Source organism: Ursus maritimus, unplaced genomic scaffold, assembly GCF_017311325.1.
Source record: "Ursus maritimus isolate PB19 unplaced genomic scaffold, ASM1731132v1 scaffold_35, whole genome shotgun sequence".
Lineage (NCBI taxonomy): Eukaryota > Metazoa > Chordata > Mammalia > Carnivora > Ursidae > Ursus > Ursus maritimus.
Genome location: NW_024426119.1, coordinates 9,778,982 through 9,806,584, shown reverse-complemented (window position 1 = coordinate 9,806,584; position 27,603 = coordinate 9,778,982). Strand labels below are relative to the sequence as shown.

At 41.1% G+C, this 27,603-nt stretch overlaps 2 protein-coding genes across 3 annotated transcripts in view; one reads left to right on the top strand and one right to left on the bottom strand.

The window, feature by feature from the left end:
• The window catches only part of ELL3 (elongation factor for RNA polymerase II 3), a 3,306-nt gene extending 254 nt beyond the window's left edge, over positions 1-3,052 (top strand). Inside the window, exons 2-11 of one of the 2 annotated variants that reach the window (XM_040620522.1) lie at positions 222-257; positions 614-726; positions 880-1,042; positions 1,132-1,211; positions 1,338-1,413; positions 1,586-1,769; positions 1,855-1,897; positions 2,023-2,194; positions 2,333-2,377; positions 2,474-3,052. In XM_040620522.1, coding sequence (XP_040476456.1) covers positions 222-257; positions 614-726; positions 880-1,042; positions 1,132-1,211; positions 1,338-1,413; positions 1,586-1,769; positions 1,855-1,897; positions 2,023-2,194; positions 2,333-2,377; positions 2,474-2,584 — 1,023 coding nt within the window. In that variant the 3' untranslated portion in view covers positions 2,585-3,052. Of the gene's footprint in view, positions 1-221; positions 258-613; positions 727-840; positions 1,043-1,131; positions 1,212-1,337; positions 1,414-1,585; positions 1,770-1,854; positions 1,898-2,022; positions 2,195-2,332; positions 2,378-2,473 lie in introns of both variants that reach the window. The other variant, XM_040620521.1, reaches the window with a different exon arrangement.
• Positions 3,053-4,127: 1,075 nt separating this feature from the next.
• Positions 4,128-27,563, bottom strand: PDIA3 (protein disulfide isomerase family A member 3). Its single transcript, XM_008702311.2, has 13 exons — positions 27,250-27,563; positions 22,070-22,148; positions 19,454-19,571; positions 14,806-14,913; positions 13,307-13,436; positions 9,487-9,603; positions 9,061-9,186; positions 8,116-8,298; positions 7,210-7,318; positions 6,502-6,630; positions 5,868-5,947; positions 4,779-4,836; positions 4,128-4,568 (listed from the first exon to the last, which is right to left on the bottom strand). The coding sequence occupies exons 1-13, from the start codon at positions 27,414-27,416 to the stop codon at positions 4,455-4,457; spliced, it is 1,518 nt and encodes a 505-aa protein (XP_008700533.2). The 5' UTR covers positions 27,417-27,563; the 3' UTR covers positions 4,128-4,454.
• Positions 27,564-27,603: the final 40 nt, after the last annotated feature.

Below are 27,603 nucleotides of genomic sequence, written 5' to 3'. Positions count from 1 at the left end.
GACCCCGGGCCCGGTCTTCCCTAACCTCTACCCCTCGGGATCTCGGGCCTCAGCGGTGACCCTGGCGAAGGGACCTGGGGATGGGAAGCGGCATCCGCAGGCTCCGACCTCTCCACCTCTTCAAGTGAAGCTGGAGAGGCAGGTCCCCGCCCGGGCACCCGACGCCGGATCCTGGGTATGCCACTTCATCTGTGTTCCGTTCGCATCTGCTCTCCCCGTAGGTTCGGCCAGTGATCGCTTTCCAAGGCAACCGAGGGGTAAGCACGGGCCTAGAGTGTGTGAAAAAGGCCGGGCGCGGGGAGAACAGAAGTGGGCTCCGGGAAGGTGCCGTCAGGGCGGGAGGCTGAGAGCAGTCATGGTCCGAGGAAGTTCCGAGAACTGAACCCCCCGAGTGGGGCGGAGGAGGCTGCTAGGGTTGTGGTCCCAGGAGACTGCGGTTAGGGAGACTGTGCCTTCTCAGCCTCCTGGGGAACTCAAGCCCAGCTGCACCTGGTGTACTAACGAGCCCCGTGGGACCCATCTTCAATCTTGGGTTGGCTCAGGGAAGAATGGCAATGGGAGGAAGGGGGAGGGGCTGACTTCACGGGGTTTATGGTTCTCCTTTTGCCCGCAGTATCTGAGGTTCCCAGGCCCTGGCTGGTCCTGCCTCTTCTCCTTCACAGTGTCCCAGTGTGGCCAGGAGGGCCCTGGAGGTGGCTTGGACCTTGTGTGCCAACGCTTAGGCAGGTAAGGGGGAACAGGTAGCAGGTAAAAAGGGTTTGTGGAAAGTTGGGGAGGCTAATTTCAGAGGTACTTAAAAGTTCTCCACCCTCCTGGGATTTTTCCTCCACCCCTTTCCAGATCTGGGCCTAACTACCTCCACTGTCTGGGCCCACTCAGGGGGCGCCTCACTATTTGGGCAGCCTTGGATTCCATCCCAGCCCCATCTACAGTTCAGAGGCATCATCTGACGAACAGTGCCATAGATCCTGAGAGCTGGCAGAACACCAGAGACTATTTTGAAGAAGACACAGTTTCACAGCCACAGATGGCACTAAAAGAGGTGAGGCCAGAAATCGTAGGTAGCTGGAATAAGGTGGGGCAAAGCCTGAAGCCCAGGGAGCCAAGTGCCTCTACCACTTTCCCTGCCAGGTGCCAGATCCACTGGCAAGCAGCCAAGGACAGTCACTCCCAGGATCCTCAAAGGAACACATGGCACAGTGGGAACTGAGGTACTTGGGGCAGGTGGGACTAAGCTGGGAATCGCTGGTATTGTCTTCCTTTCTAATCTCTACCCTAAATGCTGTAATAAGAGATCTTGGTCTTCATCTCTCCCATTCCCTCTTCAAATATCCTAGAAACCAGACCTATCTTCCAAACAGAGAACTTGAACAGGCACTGCCTTCCTCTGCTAGCCAGAAACATTTGGACAGGGTAAGTTGTAATAGCAAGGGTTTTTCAGAAATCCTTGTCCAATTAGGCTAAAATTTTAAAATTAGGAGCCTTCATTTTGATGCTCCCAGAGCTCATTCTATGAAATTAGTTTTCAAGAGTTGGGCAGACTAGGCTTTCTGGGTTATCGTTTATGTGACATTTTCCCCAACAGAAGCGTCCAGCACCTACAACTGCTCTAGGACCAAAAGAAAAGAGGCTCAGAACTCTGCCTTTAGCTCCAAGTCCCCTACAAGAGCCGCCCCATCAGGACCTACAAGAGGGAGAAGATTGGGAACAAGAAGATAAGGATGAAGACATGGGTCCCAGGCTGGAACAAAGTCCCTCAGTTCAAGCAGGTGAGTTAATGAGAAAAGGGTTAAACTGCCCTAGTGGAAAAAAGACTTATATAATCAGTCTTGTGTCATCTTGCTTCCTTCCTAGATTCTGAATCCCCAAGCCCTGAAGAGGTACCAGATTACCTCCTGTGAGTCTCCTGCTACTTCCAATTTTATCAAGCCTTGTGCATTTGAGATATTAGGATAAACTTCCTGGGAGCTTGAAGCTTTCAGGGCAATGAAATTGAAGGTGGCAACTCTCTGCTCCTGGCAGGCAATACAGGGCCATCCACAGTGCAGAGCAGCAACATGCTTACGAGCAGGACTTTGAGACAGATTATACTGAATACCGCATCCTACATGCTCGTGTTGGGGCTGCAAGCCAAAGGTTCATAGAGCTGGGAGCTGAGATCAAGAGAGTTCAGCGAGGAACTCCAGAACACAAGGTAAGGACGGGTCCGTTCTGAGAGAAAAATTAATCTCTATCAGTTAGCAGAATGAGGTGGGAAGTTACTTCTCTCCTTTAAGAAAAGTGGAGATTTTTCTCAAGGCGAAAGTTAGTGCTAGCATTTTTTTTGTTTCAGGTGCTGGAAGAAAAAATAGTCCAGGAATATAAAAAGTTCAGGAAGGTAAGACAAGGTCTGGGCATGGTAGCAAGAAGGCAGAAATGGTAGATCCTTGTTTTTGTTTTGTTTTGTTTTGACATGGATGCCTTTTCTCTGCAGCGGTACCCAGGTTATAGGGAAGAAAAGCGTCGCTGTGAGTACCTGCATCAGAAATTGTCCCACATTAAAGGTCTTATCCTGGAGTTTGAGGAAAAGAACAGGGGCAGCTGAAACTGTCAGAGGGCTCTTTACCCTTGCTCTGCTCAGTGAGATATGAAGGAACAAAGCAGCTATGAACTACACAGAGTGCAGCTGTCTGCTCTTATTGCTGAGGCCATGATGGCAAGTACGAGAGTTAACTTCTAGATTCCTTAAGGTCTGACTTTCATTGTTGCCATATTTTACTTTTTAGGGTTTGGGCACAGTGCCAAGACTCCACTGCTGTGCCCAGGAGAGAGGCTTGGCTTCTTCATCTTTAGTTCAGCCAAGTCATTTTCAAATCCTGAGAAATGACACCATTTCCAGGACAAGATATCTTGAGAACATTAGAATTTAGCCTGGTAGACTTCCTAAAGAAACAGTAATGAGAACTTCTGGTAACAGAGCTTGTAATATATCTGGATATAATGGGAAAGGGCTTGGTTGTTCCCCTTGTACTGAAAGTGAGTTCTTTTTACAAACATGGCTGAAAAATGAAAACTGTTTGCTTCTGTGTCCTCTGTACAAGTTTATATGCTTTCCTTAAATCCAAGGCAGTGGTTCTTATCTGAACCACTTCTTGGGTGCTCTAAAAAATTGGATCCCCAGATCCCAGCCCAGGTCTTCTGAATTAGAACCTTCAAGATTATGGTTAGGCATCTTTACTTTTTCAAAGCACTAAAGATGATCCTGATATATATTTTACTATTAGGGCTCTATCAAATCCATCTTATAATTGACAGCTAGAGATTACAATAAGAACAAAGTTCTCTTTTTCAAAACACAGAGGTTGAGGATCACCTACAATTAGGGCTCCTATCTGCAATTATCCAGTACTGAAAACTTCAACTGCAGATAGGATTTGGATTTACCCACAAAAAGAGGGAAATTCATTTGAACAAAAGATCACATCCGTTCTGTCCTTTTTGTTCCTCATTGTTGCAGAAGAAAAGTGGATGCTACATTCACAACCAGGAATGATACCGTCTTTCCCAGTTCCACTGGAGGGGGAAGTTAATGGGCCACACCCTGGGCTTTGGGGGAGAGAGCTGCACCCAGCAGTGTCAGCAATTCCTGAAACAACTTGGATGGAACCCCAACCTGATGCCACACCCATCCAGGGCATTTTGGGGCAGAGAATAGCCCTTGGGAAGTATAAACATGCTCAGTTTCATGACAAGGGTAAACAGTAACCCATCCTTGGGGTATGGGCAGGGCCAGAAATGGAGCCCAGCAAGAAAAGTCCCTCACCTGCTCTAATCATCAGGCTAGGGGCCTGGGCCCTAACATTTAAGGATAGAAAGTGATGAAATTTGGAAAGGTCTTACAGGTGGTTAACTATGCATCCAGTTAGTTGGTCTACAGCAGCACTGACCAATATGATAGCCACTAGCTCTATGTGTGACTAATAATCAATGAAAATTTAAAATGTAGTTCTTAGCCATATTTCAAACGCTCAGTAGCTACCTGTATTAGACAATGAAGATTACAGAATTATTTCCAACATTGCAGAAAGTTCTATTGGACAGTGCTGATCTAGAAAACCTTGGTTCCCCATTTCTTGGAAAAAAGACGGTTTAAAGGGGGCTCATTTATTGTCACTGTTCCAAATGTACAAAAAAAATTAGAAAATAACCCCCCAACTCAATCCCCCCACCCCCACAACATTCCCCCCAACACAAATAATTTTTCCCAAAACCACAAACATCAACTGGTCCTGGTATTTCCATAAACAGTGCAGCTAAGAAACAGTTTAGAGAAAATTTAACGGGATTCAGATTATATCCATTCTGTCCTCTCTGCCCTGAGAGTAATAATCCCATTTGGGTCCCAGTCCTCCCCAATGGTCTTCCCATCTCTGGTGGAAGAGTCCTTTTACAAAGTGGCATTTTTGGCTGCTGCTTTAGAGATCCTCCTGTGCCTTCTTCTTCTTCTTAGTTTTTTCTTCTTGAATTATAGGGGGATTTGTTGCCTCTCGTTGTAGATAGCTAATAAAATCACTTAATTCACGGCCACCCTGAAAACAGAAAGATCACTCTGAAAATTTAATCTTTTAAAGAACCCTGGATTTTTTTTCCCCAATAGGAAGACTTCTGAGTTTGTAAAAGCACATTAGCAACCACATATATTGACCATGAAATTGAAAGTTTCCAGTTAAATAAAACTCAAAGAACTGGATGTGTGTGTGTATGTGTATATTTGTGGGGAGATGAGACAACGCACTTACTTCATATTTCTTTGGATTTAGCTTCTTGTTGGCTGGAGAGAAGTAGATGGTAGGAAAACTGGGTTAAAAAAAAAAAAAAAAGCATTAACTCATTCCAGGTACCGACACATACTTCCCCAAAAACTGTTTCTGGGAATAACTTCTCATGATTTCTATTTCTTTTCTTTTCTTTTTTTTTAAAGAGTTTCTTTATTTATTTGACAAGAGAGAGAGCAAGCGCTCGTGTGCACAAGCAGGGGGAGCGGCAGGCAGAGGGAGAGGGAGAAGCAGACTCCCCAATGAGCAGGAAGCCTGATGAAGGACTCGATCCCAGAACGCTGGGATCATGACCTGAGCCAAAGGCAGCTGATTAACTGATTGAGCCACTCGGGTGCCCTTTTTTTTTTTTTTTTTTTTTTTTTTTTTTCTGAGAGAGAGCAAGCGAGCAAGCATACATGCATGCATGCAAGTGGGGGTGGAGGGGCAGAGGGAGGAGGAGAGAGAGAATCTTAAGCAGGTTCCATGCCCAGCGTAGAGCTGACCTGGGGCTTGATCTCACCACCCTGAAATCATGACCTGAACACGAATCAAGAGTTGGACGCGTAAGCAACTGACCCACCAGGCGCCTCCGATTTCTCTCTCTCTCTTCTTTTTAAATATTTATTTATTTGAGTAAGAGTCACGACCGAGTGGGGGTGGAGGGGGGAGAGGGGCAGAGGAAAAGAATCTCAAGCAGACTCCCCGCTGAGCGTGGAGCCCTATGCAAGGCTCAATCTCACAACCCTGAGATCATGATCGGAGCTGCAATCAGGAGTTGGATGCTCAACAGACTGAGTCACCCAGGCGCCCTAATTTCTATTTCGGACCAGAGACTATTCTCCATCAGTGGCTAGCTTACATCCTATCAAAACTCAGTAATGTGAGGGCTCACAAAATCTGCGGCAGTCATGTGGACCCATTCAGCAGAACTCCAAGCCAGGAAGGCAGCAGTTCTGTGCTCAACTGCAATGAGGGATCCACTCCCTAAACCAAGCCCAATAAGTGGTTTATGAACTTATTTTTTTCCCTATCAACCACCTAGACACTTTTATTAGCTTTTAATCTACTTACCCTCTGACTTCATATGGAGAAGGCACATCATTGGCTGTGGCATCCATCTTGGCTATGATAATATTTGGGTCTTTTCTGAGCTGTTAATGAAAAGGTTAGATCTTTAAACTTTCAGTTTTTGGTGACTGAGGGACACTTAGTCAAATCAGCACTTAAAATAACCTCATTTTTAAACACCTGGGTAAGCTCTGCTCAGACAGAAAGAATAGTGAGACTTGTACATTGTATCTAGCCTTCTACAGAGTCCCTTTTCTCTCTTGGTTTCTCCATATTAAGATTCTATTTACAGCCACCTTCAAAATTACCTGGCCTAAATAAGACATTACAAGGGCAAAGTCAACATAAACATAAATGGATTCATAGAAGCCATTACCAAAATTCAGAAGCCTGGATACTTTTAACTACAATCTAGATTGAGTCTTTGGAGTGGAAAGTCAGAACAGGTGTCTGAGACACTGCACAGGCTAGAGACACTAGGGGGGCAGTCAGGAGAAAGTAAACAGTAGACAGCTGAAAAGAAATCTATCAGTACTTAGGTACTGAATTAATTAGGACAACTAATTTAGCCAATGCTGATTATGTGTGTCAACTTCCCAACTCAAACTTTTATCTTCAGAATATAGTTCAGACTTACCTTTTCTCCCAGTTCTTTATACTTGGGTTCCAGATTCTTACAGTGACCACACCAAGGAGCATAAAATTCAATCAGTACGTCTTTATTTTCGTCATTCACTATTTCATCAAAATTCTCTGCTACCACTACCTGGAATACACCAAAGAACCTCTAGTTGGTAAGGCAAGGTGAAGAATAAAATTCACATGCTATTTTGTTTCTGGACCCAAACCCTCTCAAGTTTGATGTATTGTCACTGAAAATCAAATTACAATTACAGATTGTATTAAGGATGTTCTGGTCATTTTCCAGAAACCAACTCATTCCCATGTCTGTCACCTGTCAAACTTTGTTCAGGAAGTCATAGGAAATAAGTGCTACTCAACCCTTACCCAATCTCAAAGCAAACTTTGAAACTATTCTTAGAGGTTAGCTTGCTCTACCCTGAAGAGTAACTTAGTTCCAATATAAATACCATCCAAAATTCTAAGATTTTACACTTTTGCCCCTACTGAGCATTATGAGTTCTGCCAATGCTTATTTTATGACTCAGGGAGGTGAGGACAAACAAAAAAAAACCGTGACAGCCAACAAGTTCTCACTTAGACCCAGCATTTTTTGGAATAAAGAAATGAGGAGAGTCAATTATATCTCAATAAAACTAAGAGCGCAGGGGGAGGTGAGGACGGGCAGATGCTTAGAGCCTTGATGAGGCTGTGAGCACCTCACCTTTACCGGCCCATCATTGCTCTCTGGGATGGGCTCAGACTTCAAGTATCTCTTCAGGTTGCCATCAAAGTAATCCTGCAGGAATCTTTCAAGAGCCTTGCCGTCCCGCCTACAATTAGAAAGACAAGGGTCAGGTTTGTTCATCTTCCACTGACAGGATTAAAAGCAATTTCTTAGAATAGTTTCAACATATTCTAGCTTCAGTTTCAAGGTTAGAAATTGGAAGCTAAAAACCGGAGAAGCTTATCTCTCAATATGCAGATCTACTGACTGAACAGAAAACCACCTCCTTATATTTCTAGTGTGTTCTTTGTGGATTAGAAAGGTCAGAGAAGGAAGAAAACACTGGTCTTCTGGAAATTCACTTCTGCAAAAGAACCAGGTCTTTGTTGCTCTGGAGAATACCACCTATTTATGGTATCTTGTTTTACTGATTTGCTCACAAGGAAGATTTTCTCTGGTTTTCATCTCCCAATGTCTCAGAAGGTGAAAAGTCATACTTTTCCAGGGTTTTAAGACCTTTCCATTCCCTGAGTTTACCGTAGGCCAGGGTAGTATTTCAAGAAGAAAAGACATTGTACAAGGATGGGAGGGGGTTGCACTGGTCTGAAATTACATCCAATTACTGTCCACTGTTCTCTATCTACTATTTTTAATGGCAGGGTGGAAGCAATCATGTAAATATTCCAAGTTGCTATCCTTTTGTTAGTTTTCAGAATTTATTAAGGATTGTTATCCTTAAATACCTATAATTAATTAAATTAATTGAGAAAAATGACAATCATAGGTCTTAGCTAGAAGACTTATCTTCACATTCTAATGTTCTTCATAAATCCTTAGTAGTGTAAAAGGCTTTAAGTTTCTTTGCAGAATCAAATCCCAAACCCACGTTAACTTGTAACTCACGAGAACTCCTCTTGCATGACAAACTTCTCTCCTTTTGCAGTTCTGATAGCAACAACAGGAATCTCTCCAGCAGTGCTTTCCAAGCCAAAATCAGAAAGTTCGTGGCTAAAGGTTTTGCGGCTAGCTACAGCAAAGCTGAGTTTGTTTCCAGCATCTAGGAATTTCTTTGCTACCATCATCACTCTGTGGGAAACAAGATATTTATGCCAAGATTTATACCATAGCGGTAAAGCACATCTAAAATCAAGAAGCAAGACGCTAGAAAGCAAAGACTAAATTTTACAGTCCACGCAGCCCTCTGGACTCAGTCTGAACTATGTTCTTGGGCACCGACATTAGAATTATGGTACACTCCAATGTCTTACCGAACTTCACTGCCAAACTGGTGGTACCAATCAAATAGTCCATTCCCACTGAATCTTGCTATGTTATATAACTAAAACATTGCAGGCATAATGACTGACATGAAAAGTAAATTTGTAAGGATACAGTGCGCTAAGAGCTTCAATGGGCAAACAGGCACAATATTTTAAATATTTAATATTATTTAATATTAATCATCTAATGTTTTCAGTTAAATATTTTAATCAATATTAAATATTTATTGTAATAATTGATATTTAATATTATCAATTGATGAAGGTTATTTTTTTAATATTAATATTTAAATATTTAATATCTACATTCTAGAGCACATTTGCATCTTTTACTGGGAGGCTAGGAACCAGCTATGTCACAAGGCAAAGGAACACCTATGGAAGATAAGCCCGACAGATTTTAGAAACAGTCTGTTATTTGTCCTTACAGCTTCAAAAGGTTTTTGGGAGCCAACTGTTCCCATTCTTATTGGCTCTCACATTATATACACTGTAACAGGATAATTAGAAGAAACTGTTTACACACTGGGTAAACTTCTTTACTAAGGGGAAAAATGATCCTTATTACCTGTTTCTCCAGTAGTTAGAACCTTTAGCATTCTTTTCATAGTCAACATCATAGTAAGCCACAAGTAAGTCCTTGCCCTGTATCAAATCTTTATTGTCTTCTGTCATGTGAGGGCAGATTCCAAAACTGAAATAAACAATCCATTATCAAATTTGGCAGGTTTAGCTACGTTATGGAACTATCAGAAAGTAACTGATAGCACTTACAAAGGAAAGAAACTTTCAACATAAAGGATAAGTACTGAGCAATATACCTCCTAGGAGTCCTAGGGTCCACACATTACTGCGTTAATATAAACTTCAACCATTACCGTTCAATCCCTTGAATAAGGCTATTTAATCCAAAACATGGGTCTGCTTATTAACTGAGGTAAGGAAACTACAGTGAAGCCAAGAAATCCCAAACAAGATATAAAAAGGTACTCACATATTTTCTTGGATAAATTTTTTAATCTTGCCACTAGTCATTTTCTGTTCTATATATGCCACAGTCTTGTCCTCAAACTTGTTCATTAAATGTGAAGGACGAAACAAGGTGATACCTCTTTAAAAAAAAAAAAAAAAAGAAAAAAGCTATTAGTAGGTAGACAGCAGCAGAATGATCTTCCATCCTTTATTTAAATCTCAGACGACTCTTGCTGCCACTTTTTTCACCATTTAAACACATAAGGACTCTTTCCTGGGAACACAGACTTGGCAACATGACCTCATCAAAGCTAAGGTGCTAACTAACCACCTTAATCTCAGGTGCAATAATTGGGTATGAAGGTTTAATAAACCTTGCGTCGGAAAGTTAGGAGACTTTGGTTCTAATTGTAACCCCATTAATTTTAAAGACCTTGTGCTAGGGATCAATTGAATCCTCTTGGGCTTCAGCTTTATCTTCAGTATAAAAGGGGACTTAAGGGGGTTAGAATAGATAATTTCCAGACCTTTAAAAACAATAACAGAACCCAACTTACCCCCAAATCCCAGTATGTACAATAAAGTAGAGCTTACTTTTATTGGAAGGTACCTTGCCCGGCACGCCCCTTGAAAATTCAACTTTCCCACACAGTAAAAGAATTACTTCAGTAGAGAAAATATCTTTAAGATTCCTTCCAGCTATAAAATTCTATAGGTAAGTATGTAATTATAGACAATGTTTAGCTTGAGTTCATTAGAAATTCCTCTGTTCTATACTTCTCTTATCCCAACAAACCAAGTTTATCGATTTTTCTCTTGCTGGTACTATTTTGCCCCTCTAAGCCAAGCTCTCCTCACTCCACTGAACACTTGAAGCAAATTCCTTCTTTAATTTCTAGCTTTGTTCAGCTAAAACTGAACCCCAATTGGTTCTGAGTCATGGGTTTATATTAAGTACCAGCTTTCCCAGAAAATACCACAAGTCTAACTACTAATATCTCACCTCTAGGTTCTCCTTCATTCATTTCTCCACCCCACACACTGCACACCTACCCACATACTTTTTTTTTTTTTTTTTTTAAGAGAGACAGAGCAGGAGCAGGAGGGGAGAGGGAGAGAGAGAATCGTAACAGGCTCCATGCCCAGTGTGGAGTCTGCTGTGGAACCCTGAGATCATGACCTGAGCTGAAAGCAAAAGTCAGACGCTCAACCAACTGAGCCACCCAAGCACCCCCACCCACATACAACTTTATCACTTGTTTTTATCTAGGCTTCAGCCCTTTAAGTCCTTATATCCCTCTCTCACTCTTCCAGTATTACACACTGACTTTATTTTTTATTTTATTTATTTATTTTTAAAGATTATTTATTTATTCGACAGAGACAGAGACAGCTAGCGAGAGAGAGAACACAAGCAGGGGGAGTGGGAGAGGAAGAAGCAGGCTCATAGCGGAAGAGCCCGATGTGGGGCTCGATCCCATAACACCAGGATCACGCCCTGAGCCGAAGGCAGACGCTTAACCGCTGTGCCACCCAGGCGCCCCTACACACTGACTTTATGTTAATTAAAACATAGGCATTTTAGGGGTATCTGGGTGGCTCAGTTGGTTACACGTCTGACTCTTGACTGTGGCTCAGGTCATGATCTCAGGGTCGTGAGATTGAGCCCCACATCTGGCTTCACACTCAGTGGGGAGTCTGCTGAAAATTCTCTTTCTCCCTCTCCCTCTGCTCTTCCTCCTACCCCTCTCTAAAAAAACAAAAAAACAAAAAATACAGGGAAACTACATAGCAAAAGGGAAACTAATACAAACATGCTGGGCAAGCAAAAATGTGAACAGGGATAATACTGCAGGGGTTTTTTTAAGTGTAGTTACCAACTTCAGAGCAGTTATTCTAAAAAAAACAGAAATCCAGCAGTTTCAAATATAATCTTTAATGATGTTACGGCCTTGGTGTACACATGATGACTTTAAGACACCCTTCACCTAAGGTCTTCTCAGTAAGACTTCTCATCAGGAGTTGACAGGCCACTTTAAAGGCAGCCACAACGAACACATCTAAGGTTAAGACTGATATGTGATGTGCTTAATGAGTCACGGGTGGCTCCACATCCATTTACAGACCTGGTGTGTCTTAATCTGAGAGGCAGTCAAACGTACAACTTTGCATCCGGACTTTCTAGTTTCAAATCCTAGTTCTGCCACTTACCAGCTGTGAAGCTAGGCAAATTACTAAACCTCTTTGAGTGCTTTCTCCTCTATAAAATAGTAACAGATCTGTCTCACCAGTTATTAAGAGGATTAAATGAGTCAATAGTAAACAGCACATAGTAAACACTACACATTTAGTTAAATATAAATCAGTAACACTAGCCCTTGGCACACTTCTTCTTTATATGCTCACCCTGAGTGATCTCATCTAGTCTCATGGTTTCAATAATTATTTACATGTGCTTGACCTATAAATGTTTATCTCTAGTTTAGAATTTTCCCCAAATTCTAACCTCATTTATCCAGTTGTCTGTTGGGTCTTCACCACTGGGACATCTCACAAACTTTTCACTCACTAGGCCAAAATGAACTCATCATCAATCCCTTCAAATTTGTTTCTCTTCAACTTTTTCCCAGCTTGATGATGACTGTTGTTGGTCCAGTCATCCAAGTTATAGAAACCTACATTCATTCTAGATCTTCCTCTTTTCACACGTGGCTAGGAACCAAATCCTACTGTTTACATTTTTTATACTCTCTCCTTCTCCATGCCCCTAATGTTGCCTTAATTTAGTCTCTCGGTGGTCACGCTTAGTTTGGACTCTTAACTGCCTTGCCATTCCTCCCCTTTCAAACCATCATCACATGGGTACCAGCAACTTTTCTTCTGAAACACAAAAATTACATTACTCTCCTGCTCAGTCTTTCAATGACTCTCACATGTCTAAAAGAGAAAATCAAAATTCTTTTGTACGCACTTAAAGTCTTCTATAATTTGGTCTCTGCTTACCTTTCCCTATCACCACATTTATAAACAAAACTCTAGTAGTACTACAGGTCTCAACATTCCTAAGTCGTTTCACATCTTGGGGCCTTCACTTCTGCTGCTCTATCTGGAATAATGTTTTTTTTCCTTTCTTTTTTCTTTTTGAAGATTTTATTTATTTGTCAGAGAGAGAGCTATAGAGCACAAAAAGGGAGAGTGGCAGGTAGAGGGAGAAGCAGGCTCCCTGCTGAGCAGGGAGCCCAATGCAGGACTTGACCCAAGGACCCCAGGATAAGACCTGAGCCCAAGGCAGTCGCGTAACCGACTGAGCCACTGAGGCATCCCAGGAATAATTTTTTTTTTTTTTTAAAGTAGGCTCCACGCCCAGTGTGGAACCCCATGTGAGGCTTAAACTCACGACCCTGAGATCAAGACCTAAGCTGAGGTTGAGAATCAGATGCTTAATTGACTGAGCCACCCAGGCACCCCTATTTGGAATAATTTTTATCCCAACTGCCATAACCTGCCTGGAAAATTTTATCTTTCAAGACATACCTCAAGAATCAACTCCTCTATGAAGTTTCTTCTGATACTACTCCCCACCCCGAAGGAAAAAAATCACTCCCTGTTCTTCCGGCACACCCTGCATTCATTTCTATTGTAACACCTATAATACTCACTTAACACTTACATTTTTAAATATGTTCACTCTCTCCCCCTACTAGATGCACCTCAAAGGCAGCAAGAATTCCTAGCACTTAGCTTAATAAATCTTTTGGAAGAACTAGGCATAAAAATCACCAGCTCATACAATTTGGACTTGGTCCAGAAATTTACAAGGGTATTCAACTCAAGTCACTTACTCTCCATCATCATCATACTTGTTCACCAGAGACTCCACATTGGTGTGTGCAAATCGGTAGTTATCCCTCAAGTTGCTGGCTGCTTTTAGAAACTCAGAGTGAGCTTCACTGAATAAATCTTTGAAAAAACCTATACAAAAAATGTAAACACAAGGAAGAAACAGTAAGTGCTGAAACATAATCAAACTTTAAAATTCCTCTATTTTCATTTTTTTTTTAAGATTTTTTAAATTTATTTGTCAGAGAGAGCACGCAAGCAGGGGGAGCGGCAGGGAGAGGGAGAGCCTCGAGCAGGGAGCCTGATACGGAGCTCAATCCCACGATCCTGAGGTCATGACCTAAGCTGAAGGCAGACGCTTAACCGACAGAGCCACCCAGGCATCTCGTAAAATTCTTCTATTTTCAAAGCCTTCATTCTATTCACAGGTAAGCAAAGCACGACAGGTAACAGCACTGGGTCTGCTTTGCCATGACTACCTAGGATACTTGACAAAATACTTAGGATGAAATTTTCCCTCTACCCTTAAAAAAAAAAAAAAATTGTCCCAGGGAGCCAAGGGAGAGGATTTATCAGAATTCAAGACTTTTCTAGTTTTTCACCATTAAATAGATTTGGGCAAACTGCTTAACTTCTTAGAGTTTCAGGGACTATTTTAGGTGTCAGAAGGATCAAATAAGACAGTATGTCAAATAAACCATCAATTACTTTACTGTATTTTTTGACTTGTCAGAACTTCAAGTCTAGAAAAGTGACTGAAACCTAAGTGTTTATTAAATGTCTGCTTATAGGTAACTCCTTGAAAATATACAGAATCAGTAAAATCCAGATGATAAGATTTGGTTTTTAGTCAAACTGAAATTACAAACCATCTTCTATGGCCAGAAAGTCAGTTTTATTATAATAATTATGAGATTAAGAAAAGGAAAACACAGATTATACGTTTAAATTTATTTTTTAAGTCAAATACATTATACATTATGTTTAAAACAAAAGAAAGAACACTCAAGATGTAGAATGTATTTAACCGCAAGTTATTTTAAGGATAAAATGAGATACTGTAACACCCGAGAACGCAAAGTACACAAATCCTAGCAATTTGACCTCAAGAACTAAATCCCCTACTACTGTGAAAACAGTAGACACAGAGGTTTATTATTTACTAGTATCCTCCCACCTTAAAACCTTATTTTCAATTTTAACTACCCTATTGAGCAAAATCTCTGAGTTTGAGATGTGACAGAAAAAGCTGAAGATACTTCTATTTTGGGTCTTTAACTGAAATCACATCTTTATCTGTAAGAACACAAAGCCACTCCAATAAAACCAATTTTTTCCACATTATAGTAATGCTGACCTAAATCTACGCGTTGTCTTTTCAACTGCCCCCAAGGTTTCCTAAACTGGTTTAACTTTGTTGTTTACTCAGACACAGAGGGTTTTTGAAACCAAATTGATGATTTTGTTGTAATAATCAAATAATCAAGTATTTGCTACTTACCCACCACAGAAGCATCTTTATCACTAATGAACTTCTCAAATTCTTCCTCAGTCCTGAGAGGAACCGAAGCTGGTCCTGCCTGCTTCTTCAGGTGGCTGACAATTCCATCTTAAAAGATAAGATCAAAGATTATAGCAATACAAATTTCTAATTTTTGAGAGGGCAATCATTCACATAATTCAAAATTCAACAGGCTCAAAAGGGAGGCACCTGGCTGGCTCAGTCGGTGGAGCATGTGACTCTTGATCTCGGGGTTCTAAGTTGGAGCCCCACATTGGGTGTGGAGATTATTCAAAAATATAATCTTTAAAACAGACATATTATGCATAAACAAGCAATTACATATTTATTCTTTTCTTTCTTTTCTCCCCAAATGGCAGCATACACCTATGCTATTCTTTATTTTGTTTTTGTCATTTAATATAGTTTAGAGATAATTCATGCCAATGTACATAAAGAGCTACCCCAGTGTTTTTTATACCTGCATGGGGTTTTATTGTACTCATGCACCATAATTTATTCAGACACATAGGATGGACATTTGTTTCCAATTTCTTGCTGTTATAAATAATTCTGCAATAAACAACCTTGTACTAATGTCATTTTGCACATGACTGAGTAGATCTGTAGGGTAAATTCCTAGAAGTGGATTCACTGGGTCAAAGAATACATGCATTTATAATTGTCAAACTACCTCCTCAAAGAGACTATACTTATTTTATACCCCTGTATTAAAGTGTTTATAGCAGTACAAATTAATAATGCCTTTGCTCATGTTATTCTCTCTGCCTAGAACACTTTCCCCAGATATCCTCCTGGCTCCCGTCCTCACCTCCTTTAGGTCTTTACTCAGATGTCATCTTCTCAACAAAGCTCTCCCTGACCATCCCATTGTAAACGAAAACCTAGTCACCTCCAATGCTCCTGGATTCCCTCCCCTGCCTTTATCTTTCTCTACCGCACTTTTCACCCGCCTAATGACTACTCTGTCCTTATTATTTTCATCTATCTCTTCCCATGACAAATTCCAAATGCATAAGGATTTTTGTCTGTTTTGCTCAGTGATATACCTAGCTCTGGAATAATACTTATTAGCACTTAAGTTTGAGAAACACCCATTTTATAAATAAAGTAAGTAAACAAATCCCTTATTCTCAAGTAGCACAAAGAGTCACTTGTAGCCTTACATTTTAGAGGCAGAAAATGCACGAACCTGGCTAGCTAGTATAAGGGTTTAACTACATATCGGTCAAATTATGCCATGTACATGACCCACCTATAGCACACTTTCCTACTGAGGTGAAATGGGCCAGATAAGTAAAACAATTTAGAAAACACAAAAAATCATCTTAGCCCTTAAGCCTAGTTGACAGCCCATTAATCTACTTCTTCTGGGGTCCACTAAAACCATTCATAGGCTCAAAATGCCCACAGGCCAGACAAAGGCAATGCTCCTCCTCCATAATATTCCACCTCTTGCACCCCCTTCTCTTCTAAGTACTCTACTGATTTGTTAACTGGCTGAGACAGAGTGCTGTTTAACTCTTTCAACGTGATTGAGCCTATTCTGCATTTTTTCTAATGTTTCTTCCTTCTCTCTCCAGTCATGGACTTTTTTTCCTTTTAAGTATTTTCCTCAATTCCTCACATAGGAGGGGTTGCATCAACGGACTAATTGAAATTGAGTATGAGGCTTATTATATCATGATATAAATTATAAAGAACTTTAACCTGTGTCTATGATGAGAAGTGTTACTTTTCTCCCTAAATATTTAAAATTCTGTGGAAGGTATAAAGGGAGTGCAGAGCAACCAATTTAAGCAGGAGGGCAAACAGCATAGTTCGCAGAGAAGTGCATGAACAAAATAATACATTCTAAGTACCCAAACATCTGACCTCCTAGTCAGATACTAAGAAATTCTTTTTTTTTTTTTTAAAGATTTTATTTATTTATTTGACGGAGATAGAGACAGCCAGTGAGAGAGGGAACACAAGTAGGGGGAGTGGGAGAGGAAGAAGCAGGCTCATAGCGGAGGAGCCTGACGTGGGGCTCGATCCCATAACGCCCCGATCACGCCCTGAGCCGAAGGCAGACGCTTAACGACTGCGCCACCCAGGCGCCCCAGATACTAAGAAATTCTAAAATTAAAGAAATCTATGTTACAGCCCAAGTGACATATAGTATCTGACCAGTAGCAGTCTAATTGGGTTCACCTACAATTTAGTTAAGACATGCTCAAGTTCAGAATAACATTTCAATAACTCTAACTGCTAATTCCATCCTAAATTGAACAAATAAAATCTGAATGGTAACATGGGGTTCTTCATTAATACTTTTAAGCTCAGGAAATTTTTTTTTCCTTCTGTGCTTAGATATATCAAATTTTAAGTGTTGACTAAATGACCTCAGTGGAGTCAAAGTATTTTTTCACGCATTCAACAAAGAGTTACTAAGTATCTACTGCATGTGTAGAGTTCAGATGCTGGAGACAGTAGTAAATAAAGTAAACAAAGTCTCTGCTTTCTTAGAGCTTACAGTTTAAGTAAATCTCCAAATAATAAACAAAATCTCCCAATAAACAACTAAAAAATCATGTAACAATTAGCACGATGTAGAGAATTAAGAGGATGATGTGATAAGAAAATGACTGGGTGGCTACTTTAGGTCTGGTGGCCTGGGTAAGCGTCTGGGAGGTGAAATTTAAGCCATGATCTGAATGACAAAAAGGAGCAAGCCGTGAAAATATAAGGGAAGATCATTTCAGGCTGGGAATATAACCAGGGCAAAGGTCCTAAGGTGAAACAATCTTAAGATGATATGAGAGTTAGATAGTGGCATGGCCATGTTGTGTAGAGCTTTGTGTATGAGTAACAATCATGCAGACTGAAAAAATTCCACCTCCCTAAAATACCCACTGAACCCCCTTTCTCTTAGCCTTCCATCACAAAAAAGTAAATAAAATGTGTGTCATTACTTGAAAAACTCAAGGCAAAATTGTCCAAAATATTTTTTCTCATCAATTATAGGCCCTAGAGGATCCAGTCCCCATTTACCTTTCAAACTTCATCTGTCGGGGCATCTGGGTGGCTCAGTCGTTTAGGCGTCTGCCTTCAGCTCAGGTCATGATCCCAGAGTCCTGAGATGGAGCCCTGCATAGCGCTTCCTGCTTAATGGGGAGCCTACTTCTCCCTCTGCTGCTACCCCTGCTTATGCTATCTCCCCCTCCGTGACACCCCCCTCCCCCCCGTCATGTAAATAAAAAATCTTAAAACAAAACAAAACAAGACAAAACAAAAACAACCAAGCTTCATCTGCCATCCATGCTAATTATATTCCAGCCACATGGTCTTTCTGTCCCTTGAACTCATCAAACTCAATTATATCCTTAAGCCCTTTTTGTATACCTTAGAGCCTTTCCCTCTGCTCGGAAGGTTCTGCCCCAGACCTTCTCAAGGCTAGCTCATTCCTATCATTCAGGTCTCAGCTCAAAGGTTACAGCCCTGATAACTCTGATGATGTGGTACTCCCAAACCCAGTCACTATCACACCATATGGTTTTATTTTTCTCCTTTAATGCTCTTATCACTAAATGAATTTATCTTATATATTGAAATTAAGTAATTTTAACTGTGATAAAATATACATAACATGGATAAAGAACTTCCTTTTTGAGAGTGAGTATTCCACAGTATTATATATTTATATATAATTATTAGTAATATGCCAGATTTTGTACGTCCAGTTATCCACTGACGGACACTTGGGTTGCTTCTACCTCTTTGCTATTGTAAATAATGCAGCTATAAACATGGGCATACAAATGTATCTTTGAGACCCTGCTCTTAATTCTTTGGGGTACATATCCAGAAGGAGAATTGGTAGATTGTTCAGTAATTCTATTTTTTTTTATTTTCAGGAACTTCCATACTGTTTTCCATAGCAGCTACACCACTTTACATTTATACCAACAGTGCAAAATGGTTTCAATTTCTCTGCATCCTCATTGACACTTATTATTTTCTGTTATGTGTTGTGTTTTAGGATGTAAAGTAGTTATCCATATATACTTTTAAACTTGATTGTTGTCTTCTTCTCTTCATTTCGTAGAATGTAAGCACGTAAGAGTAGGAGCCTTGTCTGTTTTGTTTATCAATAAATACAGAGCACCTCGTATATCTAGAATATCTGGCACAGAGTAAGTACTCAATAAACAGGTCAAATGAAAAAATGCCTAGACCTTATAACTCAAGAAACTCAAGTTTCTACATCACATACATAACCTGTTTATTTAGAGAAGTCTTTTGTTAGATATCAAACTGACCTCTTAGATGAGGAATTTTTTTTTTTTTAAGATTTTATTTATTTATTTGACAGAGACAAAGAGAGCACAAGCAGGGGGAACAGCAGGCAGAGGGAGAAGCAGACTCTCTGCTGAGTAGAGAGCCTGATGTGGGGCTTGATCCCAGAACCCTGGGATCATGACCTGAGCCAAAGGCAGATGCTTAACCCACTGAGCCACCCAGGCACCCTTTAGATGAGAAATTTTTTAAGATTACAAGTCTGTTGTATAGAAAAATGTCATGTTCCCACTATAAAAACAGGGCACTTAACAAATTCAGTTTCTAAAATGTAATCCTGGATCCTTACCGGCAGTCCTGGGCCCATCATAAGCACCAGCTTCTTCACCATCTCTAAATATCTTCAAGGTTGGATATCCACTGACTCCATACTTATTACAGGTGTTCGTGTTGGCAGTACAATCAACCTAAAGATTAAAATACACGAACCATCTGTTATCCAGATGCTTGTTGCAGGCTCCTCCTATGTTCCCAAAATATTAAGACTGTTCAAATCATAAGAGGATCAAGCAATTCTTTGCACACATACCACAGAACATATATTTTAAAGGCAGACTGGTGCTAGGCTAGTTACTTCACAATCACCTAAAGAATTGGTTAACATTTAGACCACTGGAACACCTACAAAATGCATGAATGACTATTTAAATTCTTCCCTCTAAGTCTCTATTATTTAAAGCAGTGGTCTCTGCCTTCTTTCTGCCTTAGAATATGCGAGGGATAAATCACTTAAATTATTAACAGTATTTTTCTTACTTTGGTAATGATTATTATAAAGGGGATGGATGGATGGATGGATGGATGGATGGATGGGTGATGGATGATGGGTGGAGGTACATATCCTTTAGGTGGGGTGGAGTATCATTTGATTTGGCAAATTATTTGGAGTTATTAGCAAAGTATCAATATTTGAATATGCTCCCTGAGACAGTCTGAATATGGACTAAACTATAACAAGGTAGATCTAGAGAGAACTATCAGGAAGAAGGAAAACAATTCCTATCTATTTAGCCACTAACTCTAAAGTCAGCAGTGCTACAGGCACTTTGCATATGTTACTTCATTTACCCTTCACAAGATTCTGAGGTATGGTCCCAATGCTTCAACATAAACTGAGGTGTAGAAAAGTAATGTGTCCATAGAAACACAGGCTACAGCCACACAAGGCACGAATTAAATCATGACTGAACTTTCTTTTTCCCCCAAGGCAAACTGCTATAGAAACATCAGGATTAAAAGCAGTTTCCAAAAACAGTCCTATATATGTATGAACTATTTACTTGAGGCTGACCCAAGATATGAACTTTTTTTTAAAGATTTATTTATTTGAGAGAGAGCAAGCGTGCAAGCACGTGGGCAAGGGAAGGACAGAAGAGGAGGGAGAGAATCTTTTTTTTTTTTTTTTTAAAGATTTTATTTATTTATTCGACAGAGATAGAGACAGCCAGCGAGAGAAGGAACACAAGCAGGGGGAGTGGGAGAGGAAGAAGCAGGCTCATAGCAGAGGAGCCTGATGTGGGGCTTGATCCCATAACGCCGGGACCACACCCTGAGCCGAAGGCAGATGCTTAACCGCTGTGCCACCCAGGCACCCGAGGGAGAGAATCTTTTTTTTTTTTTTTTAAGATTTTATTTATTTATTTATTCAACAGAGATAGAGACAGCCAGCGAGAGAGGGAACACAAGCAGGGGGAGTGGGAGAGGAAGAAGCAGGCTCATAGCGGAGGAGCCTGATGTGGGGCTCGATCCCGGAACGCCAGGATCACGCCCTGAGCTGAAGGCAGGTGCTTAACCGCTGTGCCACCCAGGCGCCCCCGAGGGAGAGAATCTTAAGCAGGCTCCACACTCAGCACAGAGCCCAAAGTGGGGCTCAATCTCACGACCCTGAGCCGAAATCAAGAGTTGGACGCCTAACCGACTGAGCCACCCAGGTGCAGATGTGAGCTTTTATACTGCAGCAACTCAGGTTTACTACAGAATAATGGAAAACTCTAGAAGCATTACTATGATGGTAAAGGCAAATACCAAGTTTATAGTTGACCAATTAGTTACATACTTATAACACCCTATCATTTTCCTATTCCCATCACTATGAGTATCATAAGGTAGTTTAAGGAACTCATTTATTCAATAATTTTCCTCTGACTTTGAATACTATAGTTTCCATATTTGCCCCTTCTTATTTACCATGTATTTTACCTCTTTCTTATTCCAGTAATTCCCTTGGTTTCACTACTTTTAATCTTTAAAACCATAATTAATACAATAGTCAGTTGTGCATTTGCCCAGAAACTAGTGTTCTCTTCTTAGTACCATAAGAGTAGATTAGATTAAATCAATGTTAATTTTACAAATTACTATTTAAAATACTCCATTTTCTTTCTTTTTTTTTTTTTAATTTAAATTTTAGTTAACATAGAGTGTAATATTGGTTACTGGAGAGGTGCCTGGGTAGCTTGGTTGAGGGGTCCAACTCCTGATTCCCTCTCAGGTCATGATCTCAGGGTTGGGAGATCCAGCCTCCGTTAGGCTCCTCGTCAGGCTCCAGGCTTAGCGGAGTCCATTTGAGATTCTCTCCTTCTCCCTGTTCCCCTCCCCCCACTCATGCACACGCTCTCTAAAATAAATAAAATTTTTTAAAAAATTGGTTTCTGGAGAGTCAATGATTCGTCACTTACATACAACACCCAGTGCTCCTCACAAGTGCCCTCCTTAATACCCAGCACCCATCTGGCCCATCCCCCACCCACCTCCCTCCATCAAACCTCTGTTTTCTACCCTTAAGAGTCACTTAAGGCTTGTTTCCCTGTCTCCTTTTTTTTGTTTCCCCCTTTGCATGTGTTCGTCTGTAAGATCACATGGAAAATACCCCATTTTCTTTAATGAAGAATCTGCCTAGACTCACCTTTGCTAATGGGACTATTCCTTTTAATCTGGTTGCTGCGGCTTCATACTCAGGGGCAAGCCTCTTGCAGTGTCCACACCTACATAAATACATTAAAAAAAAAAGCCAAATTCTCAGTTTGATCCTTCAAGATTGTTAACCATGTTTCTCAAGGATGAACCTCAAACTATTATACTACTTTTGAACTAGTAGGTGCTTCCAAAAGCAAAAACATCACCTGAACAACATCCATTACTGATAAAGTAACCAGAGCTCTCAGAGGGCAAACGTACTATCCCTAACCTGAGGCTGACTCTACAGGACTAGCTTAGTTCAGAGCAGTCATCTATTTTCTCAGTTAAGTACAACTGAGCCTTGAAAATTATAGTCAGAATTATACCCCACATTAAAGAGGGAAAGGGCCCAAGCCTTTCGGACCAATTAATGAGGATAAAATGAAAAGCAAGATAGCAGCAATCCCATTTCTGTTAGCATTTCCCAAAAGAAGGCACATTTTTTCCCTCAGGAAATCAGCATTGTGATTCTTAAAAATACAGTGATTGAAACCTTATAAGGTTCCAAGTATGATTTAACTCTAAGAATCACCATCAAGTACTTTTTCTCCATTCCTTCAATAGGAATCCCTTTGTCCAAAAACCCAGTTTGAGGGGGTAGCAGAATGAGGCCCAAAAGGCACTCATTTGCTATAGATACTTTAACAGCTGTTAGAGCCTTTTTTTCTTCTCAACTGAGTTTCAACACAGCATTAGAATGACGTATTTAAGACAGCAAGCCCTATTTTTACAGCTACACAGTTCATCTGGCTGTAAGCACTGATGAGGATAAAACATTGTCAGAATATTTTCCCAGAGGGCCATCAGAAATACCTGCTCCTAGCCTGGGAAGTCCTAAGAGTCCCATAGGCACACTGTATATGTGCAATGGGGGAAGGGAGAGCTACTCCTCCTTATCAACGTATAGCTAGCACCAGCTAAATGTCATCCCTTCAAAACCCAGTGGGTTGCGGAGCGAACACTTTGAGAAGGTAAAGTAGTTCTGTAATCTCCCCACGGATAGCAAGAATAGAATTAGAAAACAGAAGGAAACATGGAAGAAACTTAACCTTATATATTTCTTAGCCAATAGTCTCAAAATTTATTTTACTAAGTGATGGACAAATAACTTGGAAACATTTTGCCCCTAAAACTTGATTAAAACAAAGAACTACAAGATCTTTAGGAGTTCTATTCAAAAATAATCATTAAAAAGCTTAAATGAAGGAATGGTGATATGGGGAAGGGATGTATAGGTTTCAACTGTATTGGCTTTAATTTTTAAGCCAGGTGGTGAATAAATGGTATTATTCCCTATACTGTATTTCATGGACACACATTTTACCGTTTCTGAAATTGGCATGTGTCCCTCACAATTGTGTCATAGTTTCAATAGTAGGATTTCCTTCTTTGTGAGACATAAGGATTCCCCTCACAATCCGTGCCATCTTACATGTATATGGAATATGGTATTATTCATTACATCTTCTGTATTCCTTTTATATTGCAAAATAAATTAAAAACTCATGTACTTGGGTTCCAACAAAAACACACAGATCCTAATTGATTTAATAAAATAACCAATTTATCCAAGAAATTCAGGCTTTGGGGAACATAAGGGTGCAAAGATTAAAAAAATAATAATAAAATTTAAAGGGAGTAAGAATTGGATCTGGGCCTTTAAGAATTTAAGGCTTCAGCCAGGACCTGTCCTGGGGTATTTTAGATAAGGGGAATAGTAGAGCAAAGGTAAAATTACTAGTGAAAATGATACATCTGGAGAACTGTGGAGGGCTTTGTTGTTATTAAGAGATAATAAATGTTACGTGTATTAAGACTACATCAGTCAGCAATATGTCTAACAGGAAGGGGGAAAGTAGAGATAAAAATAAAAGCCACCTAGAAGATAATATATTTCGCATGGCAGATAATGAAAGCTTGGACCGGAGTGAGAGCAATGAGAACAGAAAAGAAACAAAAGAGAGATTTCTGTTGAATATGTAATTATCAAGAAGGCTGGGGCAACAGATTTAAGAATAGTTTCACCACAACCATATCAAAACATTTGAAGAGAAAAAAATAGTATAAAATAATTAGATCAGACCAGAGGGTATCAACCCAGATGCATATAAAAAATACCCATGGAGAGAACCAGGGGTGTTAAGGGGGATATGTGTATAAGTATCAAGGCTGGGACTGAAAACTGCCCTAAGCATTTGCTGCATCCATAAGGTCATCAAATGCCCAAAGGAAAGACCTGTTTAACGAGTTCTAGGGAGACCAGAGGAGACTGCCTTCTTCAAATTCACCGGGAATAGAACTCAGGTGGAGTCTGAAGATGAACATCAAGATTAACCACTACTTCTTTCACCCAGTCCTAGACAGTATTAAAACACAAACAATTCCATCACCTTCAGGGATGGTACCTAGCAGTAATAATGAATCCCAACACATATTCACTCAACAATCATTACCTCATGTGACAAATGTCTCTAACGGAAAAACTGATGTAGTCCTTTCCCTGTAGGAACACCAGTCTGGCAGGGGTGACAAGACAATATTAGGTCCCAGTTGAGAGGCGGGAGCAACCTGTTAGTTGTCCAAGGAGCTAAACCTTGTTGAAATGATCAATTTGGGGTGGGAGGATACATCAGAAATTCCCAGTAAAGGATCAGCATGTATAAAATGAAATATTTCATTTTATACTATCCACACAGTTTTCTGTATATACTCCAGAAACACTGCATATCAGATATCATTTAATACTACTGTCCTAGAGGGTAGAGCACAAATCTACAACATAAGTAGATGTTGAGGACTTAAATTTACTTAATGCTGATCAATAAATCTTCAGATACTATCACATTTAAATAGTGCTATTTATTTCCCCAGAGAAATTCACGTACTCCCATTCTTACACAGATGATTAACTCCATAATGGAAATATGAGTCTACAAAGTCAAATACAAAGAAATCTTTCACTTTTACTATAAAATGAAAGAGCAAAAAATACCCAAAAACAAATGAGATGAAGAACTTGCTCAAAATAGGTCAATTTACTTTCAATAGGATTCTTTAACTGATCCTATCTAACTTGTGAGTTAGTTCTGATCTGTACAAAGGATTACAGCAGTCAGAAAACATTTCTACTTCAAGTATTAATAAATAAAAATAGCTGAATGTGAAGAAATAAGGACATTATCAACAGGAGACTTCCTTGATTCCAAATTAGTCACTCAGAAAACCGATCCTGCTTCCCAGGACTGTGGAGGATTACCTTACCTTCCAGACCAATTAAAAGCAGACACCACAGCAAGGATCCACCCAATTTTGGGGATAGTTTAGTGCATGACGGGATATGCAGTTTTCAGACAAGCACATGCAACAATTTAAAGTAGGAAAGAGGGAGGGGGGTGGGGGAATGGGATAGACCGGTGATGGGTAGTAAGGAGGGCACGTATTGCATGGTGCACTGGGTGTTAGACGCAACTAATGAATCATCGAGCCTTATATCAGAAACCGGGGATGTACTGTATGGTGACTAACATAATATAATAAAAAATCATTAAATAAAAAAAAATAAATAAATAAAGTAGGAAAGAACATGTTCAATCAAAAAAAACCCAAAATCTGCTTTAAACGAATAGTCGAATAGTCTAATAGCCCATTAGTCTCCAGGGACTGACTTATGTTGACCCCTGTAGTCACAGAACCACCACCCAGTTTTGAGAGAACCCCATCCAGTCACTCTAAGTACAGTTACTCCCCTTCAAAGTTAACAGCAAGGTTATATGATTGGGAAGAGTTGTTTCTAAGATGGAATGTGACTTCTGAAGATGTATAACAAAAGACCACCTATGATGTGTAATCAGTACTACCAGTTGGCCNTGCCCTGAACATAAAATCTGTCACAAGCTGAAAACAATATTTGTTGCCTCTAACACATCTTTCTGGTTCGGGTGGTCTTCATTACCAGACTTCTAGTATTACCCCCAGCAAGTCAGCTGGACCCTTGCTGAGTGAAGACCAGAGTTAGAAACAAGTAAAAGTTATACACCAACTTTGTTTCACTGATACTTTTGAATACAAATAGTTTTTAATTAAAAGTATCGTGGCAGGAGGAAAAAAATTAAGTACTGTAATCAGCATGAATATAATGAGCCATCCCAAGCCTGAAAATAATCATGGCTCTCTGTGGTAAAGATCTGGGAGTTTAAAAACAAACAAACAAAAACCAAACAAAACAAGCAAAAAAACCATTCAGGTCTACTGAGTGATAAATCCTATTTGCTCTCTCCCCCCACCCCCAACTTTTTGAGTTAGTTGTATCCTAAGGAATTCACATCCTTGTTCAGTTATAACACCCTGAAGTGGACTATTTCTCCCCATAATGGTTACTTTCTCACTGGAGTCTTTTCGGGTATTTTTTAGAAATCCTAATTAAAACCGACAGTTTAGACAGACTTCTGCCAGCATTACTCTTTTCACTTACTCTTTCTGACGGGATTCTGATGGTGCCGATCAGCTTAATGGAGAAAGTGTGCACCATGCGATGGGACAAAACAGTTGCCTGCCTCAAGAAAGCACTTATGACCATTCTGCAGCCACTGAGTGACCTTGGCTAGAAACCAATGGCTGCGGGGCGTGGGGCAAGAAGAAAGGAAGTACTCTGGGGGCCCAGGGCCTCTGCACTTGGTGAACGTTCGCTTCCGATATAAGGCCTTGAGATGCCTCGTTTGTAGGATGGACAGCATTAACATTGACTCAGCCAGAACCTGTAAAGATACCCTTTGTAGGCTGGAGAGCGTGAACACTGACTCAGCCAGTAAAGATACCAATCTAAGCGGGGTCGGGGGTGGTTAAACCCTCTGCGAATAGGAAGTGCCGCAAGAGCAGCGAGGTAAGGATGTGGCCCTGCGTGAGCCGGGCCTTCGGGTTTTCTTCCCGGGTCTCGCTCCAGGCGCTCAGCACCGACTTCTCCGCTCTCGGCGACGCTGCTCGGCCACCCGGGGGTGGGAAATTTGCCGGCTGCAGCCGGGCCTGCCGAAATGGTGGAGGGCGCCGGCACTACGTAGGCCCAACCGTTCCCGCGCCTTCGCCCCCGACCCAGCCCTCCCTCCCTCCCGCGCCCCGGCTTAGTGGCCTCACCAAGGGGCGAAGAACTCGACGAGCATGAGGCCCGCAGAGCCCGTGTCGGAGATGCGACTCTCGAAGTTGTCGTCAGTGAGTTCCAGCACGTCGGAGGCAGAGGCGACACCGGCCGCGGCGAAAAGCAGCGCCACGCCCGGGAACAGCGCTTGGCAGCTGGGGCGCATGACTACGAGGTGAGGTTAGGGGCGGCCGGGAGGGTCGGGGCTCGGCGGGGACTGCGGAGGCCGGCCACAACCACGCACCCTGTGCCTGCGCTCGCGCGTCTGGCCCAGGCGGACCTGCAGCCGGAGGTCCCAACCCCCCAGCCCGGCTCGGGCCGCAGTGTGGCAGCCGCCGATTGGCTGCGAGGCG

Excerpts from the sequence above, each read along its gene's own strand:
- PDIA3 (XM_008702311.2), bottom strand. The coding sequence starts at position 27,416 with ATGCGCCCCAGCTGCCAAGCGCTGTTCCCGGGCGTGGCGCTGCTTTTC. Across the intron at positions 9,604-13,306 it reads AAGTATGATGATGATGGAGA|AGGTATCACCTTGTTTCGTC; the intron begins GTAAGTGACTTG and ends TTTTTTTTAAAG. Across the intron at positions 4,569-4,778 it reads TAAATCCAAAGAAATATGAA|GGTGGCCGTGAATTAAGTGA; the intron begins GTAAGTGCGTTG and ends TTCTGTTTTCAG.